The sequence below is a fragment of the Alosa sapidissima genome, chromosome 12 (genome assembly GCF_018492685.1).
Source record: "Alosa sapidissima isolate fAloSap1 chromosome 12, fAloSap1.pri, whole genome shotgun sequence".
In the NCBI taxonomy this organism is placed as follows: domain Eukaryota; kingdom Metazoa; phylum Chordata; class Actinopteri; order Clupeiformes; family Clupeidae; genus Alosa; species Alosa sapidissima.
The window spans coordinates 20,279,680-20,289,550 of NC_055968.1; the positions used below are offsets into that span (position 1 = coordinate 20,279,680).

Sequence of the window (9,871 nt, forward strand, 5' to 3'; positions counted from 1 at the left end):
TGACATACTTGTTATTCAACCTTATGTCATATAAGAATTTGTTTTGATGCACTGTATGACTGATGTGAAAACAAAATAAAAAGAAGTAAAAAAAATAAATAAATGTGTCATTCTTTTTTCTAGCAATGTGTTCAGCACGTCTTTAGAGTTTTTTTGTAACTACTGTTAGCCACGGATGTACAGTGCTTTATGCCAGTCAGACATACATAGGTTTTCAGCTGCTCTTCTTAGTCCCTTTGCTCCTTTGAGAAATGGTGGTCTTGTTAATTATGTGCCATCCCTAATCTAGCTAAGTCTGCTGCAGGGAATGACCTCTTTGCATTTAAGGTGGTTTGCCATTTTGACTACCCTGCTGCAGCATAATATTATTAACAGCATCATTAAGCTGTTTATGTCCATTCGTATATTCACTGGCAATTCAGCTGAATGTGGAGCCAAAAAGTAAGAGAAAGCTGTAAGGATAAGGATAGAGAGGATTTCTTCCTGCATTGTTTTATATGTGAATGTATTCTTCATTTTTTCACTTTACAATTTTAGTGGTAAAAATGAGACCATGATGGATGTTGTCCCATGTCCCACACCAACGTCTATGCTCTCATTGGCCTTTTTATCTCACAAAAACAATGCAGAACTTCCCCTGCTTGTTGTGAAGCAGTGTGTGTTTGTGTGTGTGTGTGTGTGTGTGTGTGTGTGTGTGTGTGTGTGTGTGCGTGCGTGTGTGTGTGTGTGTGCGTGTGTGCGTGCATGCATGCTCGCTCGTGTGTGTGTGTGTGTGTGTGTGTGTGTGTGTGTGTGTGTGTGTGTGTGTGTGTGTGTGAGTGCATGCACGTGCACGTGTGTGTGTGTGTGTGTGTGTGTGTGTGTGTGTGTGTATGGCCATACTCTAGTCTGTGCTCATGCATCAGTGCAACAGCCAAACTACTTCAAAAATAAAGCTAGATGACATAAATCACCTTTTTAATATGCCACATTTTAAATGTTTTTCAAAGCTGCATAAAATATTTGAATCCATTAACTTTTGGGGGTGGTGGCGGGCTCTCTCCTTAAAATAGTTGAAAAGAGCAGCAGATATTTGAAGATGAACTTAATGCTGACAGGGCTTTTAACTGGATTGCCTGTCTCTCATACTTAAGCCTTCTACAATAGTTTTCCCCCTCAAACTTGTCTCTGACTATGTCAGACTTAGTTTTTCTGACATGGTGAAATATGTCATGTACCCTGTGAGATGATGTATCACATGCTGCACACTGGAAAGTAATGAGATAAAGTTGTGACAAAATGTTCTATCAAGCATGGGAAAGTACATATTTATTTTAATATAAACTAACAGATGAAAAATCAGGAGTACATATCTAACAGGAGCAGTTAATCTTTTGCCATGCCATACTGCTTATAAAGCATTACAAAACAACTTATCTGAGATTTACAACAATGACTAAGAGATAATTTGAGTACAAGATGGCAGTCAAGAACCTGTGGGCAGGCTAAAAGCTGATAAGCATCTATTGAAGGAAGAAGTCATTAAATTAGTTATGGGCACAATAACAAGGAATGTGATTCTGACACCAGCCAGATAAAGTTAATAATGAACCCTTTCAAAAGCCATGGTGAGACACAAGTAGGAAGCAAGGCTGGATTATTCACAGCTCCGCTAAAAAGGATTAGCAGGAAACAATTCCATTAATTCCTCCTGACATAATCTTTGATGTCAGTTTTAGCTTAGTGTTTTATTATTTTTATTTTTATTTTATTTTATATACAGCCTTGGTCTATGCATAGGAAACCAAGTAAGTAGCCCAGAGGCACTTTTCCCAGATGTTACTGGCATAGTTGTTGGAATGTTACATAATGTCTTCAGGTGAGTGAGTTTTAGCATCGACACACCTAAACATTCTTATCTGGCGAGCCATAAAAGCCAACAAGCATCAGGAAAGTACGAAATCAGAAAGGCCTTGAGAAACACAGTATGTACAACTCACTCAAAAACATTTTTTTTTTTCAAAATACAAATTTCTGAAAGTAGAACTTCAGTCTTTAAATCAGTGAATGTATAAGACTTACACTATGTGCAACTCACATTTCTTCCCTTTTAAAGCATACCAAAAATGAAGCAAAAAACTTTCAAAATGACATGACATTGTATTACATTGTAGTATTATATTAAATAGAGTTGGATAAAAGTGCTTTGCTGTTGCTGTTCTGCATAGGCTTAATTGAATAAATACAAAATATTGGCAGTATTGATTGAGGTATTGGGTCACGTGATCATGTCTCATGACCTGAGCATGACTCATTGTCAAGGTTTACGTGTAACGTCACAGATACGAAGTGGGAATGGAATCGAGGTCCACCGGAGTGAAGATTTGTGAATCCCGCATGGGTAGCCTTCTGTGCTTATGGCTCACAGAGGCTTTTACAGCTGGGTGAAGCGGTCATCATCAGAGAAGGCCTGGTTATAAACACCATTTCTGTCCTCAAATGTCTCGCCGCTGATCCCCTTATCAGCTCCTTTGGCTTGATCATCCTCTTCAGCAAACTCCTTAGCCTTGTTTGCACTATATTAGATTAAATGTAAATAAATACATATGATTCTGACTGATGTATGTATCTTTGATAGCAGTCACATGCCAGCAAATAATGAACGTTGTGAAAAGTAACAGTAAGAGCTGCTCTTATCAACAAGCACACAGCCAAAGCCACCATAACAATGTGAGATATTTTATCACAAAGTATCTATCATTTTGGTGGAAAACTACCTGTTGTCAACTGAGAATTAAGGACACTTGGCATGTCCACAAATATCAGTATTTTGCACCACATAATATGATTTGGTGCAAAATTTATATACAAAATGATATATAGAAAAAATATAAAATAACATTAAAATAGATTCAGGCGAATAGATTATTTGATTCTGGATTCTTTATTGTGTTTTTCTCAAAAGTGCACTTGCTATTTCTCAGCTGGCAATGTCAACATAGACCTGAAACATGAAAAAAAAGCACAACCACTTACCGTTTCCCCCTGACAAAAGAGGATATGAGCAAAGCAACAATGCCAGCACAGACCGCCCCAATCACCACCCCAAACACAATGAGCCAGGGGGGAGTGGCAGGTGTGACGGGGGTTGCCAATGTTGGTGGGATGCCCAAGAACTCCAGTGTCTTGTCCGTTAGCAGGAAGGCATTATTTATGCGGTTGCGAGACACCCTACAGACCAGTAAGATTGCAGGTACTTATTAAAGACCACCAAGCCAAACTGTTGTGAAACTGACGTATTCGGTATTGTGACCGGTCAGTAATGACTGTGTTTGTTGATCAAGGTTATGATGGGTTATGTTGGTTGCTGATTTACCTTACTGCTTCCTCCACTCTCGTCTTTGTGATTGCTAGCGTAGGGTTTTCAGGGTTTACCACAATGAACCAAAAGGAAACCCTTGGTGTCTCGTTGCACACAACAATGTTCGAAACACTGGATAACAAAACCACAACAAGCATGAAACATATGTGGTTACAATATTGCAACAGGGAGTGAGTTTTATAGGTACTAATCTAGGCTTTCAGAACACTCTTTCTCTCTCTCTCTCTCTCTCTCTCTCTCTCTCTGGCTGTATAAGTGTCAAACAGCCAGCCAGTGGGTTTGTAGATACACACATTTATTGTTGCTCGTATAGATTGTGTTTTCCCCATAACAATAAACAGTAACTAAGCAACGGCTGTTTTTATATCCGAACTGTTCCCAAGAAATGAACATAATACAGCAAACACACACACACACACACACACACTCACACTCACAGAAAAAGACTTAATCCATCACTGATACTTTTCTCAAAGGCGATGGGGTTTTATGGAAAGCAACAAGCAGCCTTGAGCCCCAAAATGAGCGAGCAGTGTGCCTTGCATACTGATCAATGCCTTTAATTATATGGAACTACATTGAGGGCTTGATTGATGTACTTCCATGCTACAGTAGATGTGCACAGGGCAAATGTCTATTAGGAAACAGCGCCATTGATTACTCTGGTGTCATACCATCAGCACAGAATTGTAATTAGCACGCCCTGTGATAGATTAATTTGATTGCTAAGGCACGCTACCACTCTGGTCCGAAGTTGTCATATATTATTACAATTTAATTGATAAAGAATCTGAATATATAGTAGCTGTCATTGTTCCATTCAATAGTGGATTATAATGATGCAATTAATAATATTTAATAGCTGTTTATCATTATATTATGTAAACGTAAACATTTTTTTTATAAATGTTACACCTGCAACGCCCAGTCAATACCTCACAGAAAGGTCACTATTACTTTAAATACTATGAAACTAACATTGACAGTGTGGGAGTGAGTGTATACTGTATGTATGTATACTGTGTAATATATATATATATATATATATATATATATATGTGTGTGTGTGTGAATATATATATATATGTATATATATATATATATATATATATATATATATATATATATATATATATATATGTATGTATGTATTCACACTACATTGGAAGCATACAAATATCATTATGGAAAATAGAAATGCAATGGCATGTATGGGCTGTAGTAGCTTTACTCACTCATATGTTTCATTTTTGGTGTATTTTCTCATGGCAAAGGCAATGGTGGCCTTGAAGAGGAACAGCTCACTCTCATTCCAGTCATACTAAGGAAACACCACATAACACAAAGTTTCCCTTGAGATCATGACATGTCATTGGAAATCTAAGCTGAGAGATCACTCAGTCGTGACTCGTGATCAAATCGAACACCAGCTTGAGTTCTTGCTCTTTTAACTTTACATTGACAGAATTACCCATTATTATGTGAGTGCCAAGGACCCAAAATGCTGCAGACAAATTGGCTTTAAATTAGAATGAATTAGAATTTGTTATTAGACTTGTTATTAGACTTGTTATTTTAGAAACGTATTACCATAAAAATGGAGTTACCATAAAGGCATAAAACAAGTAATAATGTAAGAACCGAATGTGCCTATCAAATGCAGAACCAAATATGTTATGGACATGTACATGTATGCTCCACTATCTATATTTATGAATTGTAAATTATAGTCGGCTACTATTGTCCTACTAAAAATACCTGCATTTCAAACATACAATGCAATGACTGAATCACCATCCATTTTATACAGCACTTTCCAGGCATCTGCAAACTCAAAATCCCTGAAACCACATGTTTCTGTTAAAAGCACCATCCATTAACCATTATATGTTAGCCATTAACCTGCCAATTTATTCATCCATTAGCTGTAGAATATTGCACACTGCTAAATCCCATGTTCCATCTGCTGTCTCTGTAGAAAGCGTGCACAGATTTTGCTAAAATAATCAACATGTCCATTTGGGACTGAACAAACAATTTACTTACTGCTTGATCTCCAAGGGCTGTTTTGATACTGAGTCTAACTTGATAACCATCCTGATGATCTAGAAATACAAAACAAAAATAAGACGTAGATATATTATAATAGTGTACTTGTCATGACTTGATTCACTTCACAAACAGGCCTTTTATGTTTCACATCTTTTTACAACCATTCCTGACTAATACAATTTCAGTTCTCTGAGAATATTACAGGATACATAATTATGCTTAGTTGTCAAAACAATACAATTGTTAAAACGTGTAAACCGTGTAGGCTTGATGTGATGAAGAACCAGACAACCAAAACACTATGCTCACTTAAAATATGTTAGAGAACACAGGTATATTTCTCTGAACTTACCCTTACTGCATTCTAAGGCCAAGGCAGGTGGCAGGGAAAGTAAGAGAAGTAGCAGAGAAAACATCCTTTCAATCCGAGAGGAAAAAAAACCAGGTAAATGGTTGAAACACCACAGTAGTTTTGTGAAGTAAAAGTCCCTGTGGTCAGGAGTTAAGAGAGTCGTGTCAGATGCTTCAAAAGAGAAGAGTTAACTGGAGAGGTTTTAATCGTTAAACTTTGACTCCTCTGTGACACTTGTGTCCCTGCCTACTGAGAGAAAAGAGAGGGAGATGGAGAAAAAACGAGTGAAAAGAGGTGGAGGACAGCAAGGCTGGTTGGTGGGCAAAAGGGAAAGTGGAAAGTAATGTGTTACCATGCCACTGTTTGCCCAGGCCTGAGAGAGAGAGAGAGAGAGAGAGAGAGAGAGAGAGAGAGAGAGAGAGAGCTTAGATATTATTGTGCAGTAAGGCAGAAATGGCTGCAGATTGTGAGGATGTGGGTAAACAGTGCTTTAGCCTGCTACTGTTTGCTTAAGTCTCCATGTCACCTTTTGATTCGCCTCCCCAGCAAGTTTAAGGTGCCAGTGGAAAGCACATACCACCCACCTCTCTCCTTCTCTCCTCTCTCTCTTTCTCTCTCTCTCTTTCTCTATCTTTGTCTGTCTTTCTCTCTATCAACCCACATATACCATCTTTAGAAAGGCAGTTACTGACAGCGAGTGACACACTGTCATGATTATAACAGAACATGGTTTGATAAAACAAAACATTCTTGTGTTATCCAAAAACCACCTGGAAGGGAAAAACACGTAAACACAATTCATAACTAGAAACACTTGAGCCGTCATTTGATGCTTCACACACTCAGCTAAGATAAGACACAGGACGTATCTGTTTGTCATCAAATGTTTTGAAAGTGCTCACAGAAATACTGAATAAATTACCAATAACAAAGACTGGGAAGGTTTATTGGACCAAACCCAAATTAAAAAAATAAAAAATAATAAATCTGTGAAGAAGCTGAGGTGTTCCAAACTAAACTTTCTAAACAATCCTCAGGTATTTCTCCTAATGAGGGTTATCTCTACTCCATCACATGTATTTAGAGTAGAAAACTCAATAAAATTCCATAGGCATGATTAAAGTCTGGGGCAAGGCTGTGACTAAAATATCAACTCACTGTTTGTGTTACAAAATGTGAATGTTCACATTGAAACATGGAGGTTCAAGGACATCTCTGATAGTCTGTTCTTTCTTCTTTGCTGAGATCAGAATACTTCTGACAAGCAGCAAAGATGGCTCCTGGTTTACTATTCAGCTCAGCCAGCAAATGTAACTTTTTATGTGGTTAATTTTTCACAAAGGCATGGTAGATGTTTACTGCACCCTTGACAAATCTATGTTTTCTCATTACTGGGCATGGTCACATATTCCAGAAGCTTTTTCTCAGAATGGACCATTAACTAATGCACATCTTCATGTAAATTGAGCATTGAAAGGAAAGTGAGACACAGGGGGTCCCCACTGCCATTGGCTACAAGATACTTTTCTAAAAGCACATGCGCTCTAGATGAATTAAGACATGATTAAAACCCCCTTTGGCCCACAGCATACTAGATTAACTCATTAGGTATCAAAGGTTATTAGTTCTTATAAATTATGACCATGTATATTTCCAGACCATCATCTTCATATAATACCTCAACCATGGCCACTGGCTCACTTTTCAGCAACCTCAGACAACATCTTAAAATCTCATTTGAGTTTCCTTAGAAAGCTAAATCAAGCACATTTCTTTACTCTAAGCCTCTACCCCCACCTTCTTCACTATTGGTATGCCTCTGCCAGCTGTAATTCTGTGTTGACCTTGAAGTTGACCTTGACCTTTGACAGCATGACATGCATGTCTAGATTCCTAAACAGGTCATGAAGTGTTTAAGAGGAATGAATATGTCTTGGGGAGAGAGAAACAATATTTTGTGTAAGACCCCATGCAATCTTGACCTTTGACCCAATAATGGGCTTTCAGAAAAATATACAGTAATGGCAGTTTGGCAGTTTGTCAAGTGGTAGTGAAAACCCCATTTTTCTAGGGTGTATCATATTTTAGATTTTCAAGCAGTCTTCCAGTGAGATATTTATGCGACTAACTGCTGACAGGAGGAGACTCAACAGACTGCTTAAAGAGACCAGCTCTGTCCGAGATGCTCCCCTTCAGCACAGTGGATCATCATTTGTGATGTTGATCATGTCCAGCCCCATGCATAGCACTCTGCAACCCTGGTCAGCTCCTTCAGTGACAGGCTGCTACAGTGTGTGAAGGAGAGAAACCACAGGTCATTTCTTCCTTCTGCGGTCAGACATTCTCCTCAGTGTCATACAACGGTAACTATTATTTATATCTTAATGTCCCCAGTATTTGTTTTGTTCTGTTCCTCTGTTATCTTGGATATGCTATTATCTGCTGCATGCTATAACATTACAAATGTCTCCATTGTTCTGTTTCTGTCTTATTCTAATTCTTATACTGTGTTTGAGCAAGTAACAAAGTGACAGACCACATTGTGGATTGAAAACTAAATAGCAAACTAACAGACCACATTGGGGATTGAAAAACTAAAACTAAGGCAATCAACTTAGGGCTGGTAGAAATCTGTATCATCTGGGATCAAATGAAAAGAAGAAGGAATCAAGACAATCTAAATCCACTGAAAAGTTGTGGCAAATTCTTTAAAATGCATGAAACAACCTACCAGAGAAAAAGAAACGTGTATAGGCAAACTGGACAAGACAAAGACAAAGGGTCTCACCGAAATGTTGATTTGATTTTTTAAACTGCACTTAGTATGTTCTTTTCTAAATGAAAGTTATTCATGACATTATTTTTAAAGCAACCTCACATTACATCATTTTATTCCGTAACTGTCTAAGACTTTTTGAATTGCACTAGGCCTAATTTAATAAGAATATTTCTGATAAGAAAATTAGACTAATAATAGTCATTGTGTGTGCCCATTCCTGAAAATGAATTCATGACATACCTCTGATCACAAGAAATCAGTGTGACAAAAACAAAACGTGGATACTAGGCCTAGAGATTTCAGGTAACATTTTCTCGGGGAATTATTTGACAATCCAGTGGAATTTTGGCAATTCAAGATGTAGCTAAAATTGCAAGGATTTTTCTCTGACACTAGATGGCAGTAGTAGCCTAATGCACATTAAGTCAATCATCCCAAATGCAGTGACTGATGAATGTTAATATAGTCTGGGAATTAAAGATACTGTATTAGTCATAATCTTTGTTTACTTATTCCGTATGAAGCAGCAAGCAACGGTACGACTGCTTTTATATGGACACTTAGAACACATACCCTACTTCCCTGGGTATTCAAATAGCTCTATGTCTATTCCAGCCTTTATTAATATGTCCAGATTATGAAGAAAAATGGGCAAGAATGACCATTCTGCTCAATCAATTCTTAACATGCAAGAATTCAATTTGTTGGATATTAAAAAAAGAAGAAAAAAAGAAAATTGCCTAGGCTATCATATTGCATTGCTTATCCTATTGCACAGACAATCACTACTGCCACGTTGCAGTAACGCAGCCAAAGGTCAATAAAACACAATACTGAGCTCAACGATAATGAAAAAGGCCTTATGATCGTATCCTAATATCACATTAATCTTAACATGATAGGTTGCCCAAGGCTGATGTGAGTATTGTGTTTCTGTGGCGCCTCTGTGCGTTCCGCCGAGGTACTTGTCCACCCAGCCCTGTCGAGTTGGGAAATGATAAGCTCGTGCTGCAGAGGACGTTTCTCCCTTGGCTATCTCGGTACCCAGCATCGTCTGTGTTTGAGGCCGTTGTTGTTGTCCCCGTCTCTAGTCATTTGAGAATCAAGACGGCGTTCCATTTCCCCTTGAATGGAGCAGGGACCTGGCGCGGCGACCGGGGGGAGTTTCATTTCCCTGAGCGAGAATGAACAAAGATGTTACTCAGGACTGTACACTCTCTGCCAAGCTGACAGCTCAGGCAAACTAGCGTCGAGCAAAGTGGGAGAGCTGTTCAGGGCATCCCAGTTGCCGGCCGAAATCCTACATCAAGTGAGTATTCTCTTCTAG

General features: G+C 38.3%; 2 protein-coding genes across 3 annotated transcripts in view; one reads left to right on the top strand and one right to left on the bottom strand.

Annotated features, from left to right (window-relative positions):
- Positions 1-1,281: 1,281 nt before the first annotated feature.
- On the bottom strand, positions 1,282-6,154 carry cltrn (collectrin, amino acid transport regulator). Its single transcript, XM_042056959.1, has 6 exons — positions 5,766-6,154; positions 5,408-5,466; positions 4,597-4,682; positions 3,356-3,472; positions 3,016-3,210; positions 1,282-2,555 (listed from the first exon to the last, which is right to left on the bottom strand). The coding sequence occupies exons 1-6, from the start codon at positions 5,827-5,829 to the stop codon at positions 2,414-2,416; spliced, it is 663 nt and encodes a 220-aa protein (XP_041912893.1). The 5' UTR covers positions 5,830-6,154; the 3' UTR covers positions 1,282-2,413.
- Positions 6,155-9,546: 3,392 nt separating this feature from the next.
- The window catches only part of reps2 (RALBP1 associated Eps domain containing 2), a 35,848-nt gene continuing 35,523 nt past the window's right edge, over positions 9,547-9,871 (top strand). For both annotated transcript variants that reach the window (XM_042056957.1, XM_042056958.1), the window contains exon 1: positions 9,547-9,853. In XM_042056957.1, coding sequence (XP_041912891.1) covers positions 9,674-9,853 — 180 coding nt within the window. In that variant the 5' untranslated portion in view covers positions 9,547-9,673. The remainder of the gene's footprint in view (positions 9,854-9,871) is intronic.

Excerpts from the sequence above, each read along its gene's own strand:
- cltrn (XM_042056959.1), bottom strand. The coding sequence starts at position 5,829 with ATGTTTTCTCTGCTACTTCTCTTACTTTCCCTGCCACCTGCCTTGGCC. Across the intron at positions 4,683-5,407 it reads CAGCCCTTGGAGATCAAGCA|TATGACTGGAATGAGAGTGA; the intron begins GTAAGTAAATTG and ends GTGTTTCCTTAG. Across the intron at positions 2,556-3,015 it reads TCTTTTGTCAGGGGGAAACG|TGCAAACAAGGCTAAGGAGT; the intron begins GTAAGTGGTTGT and ends AATCTAATATAG.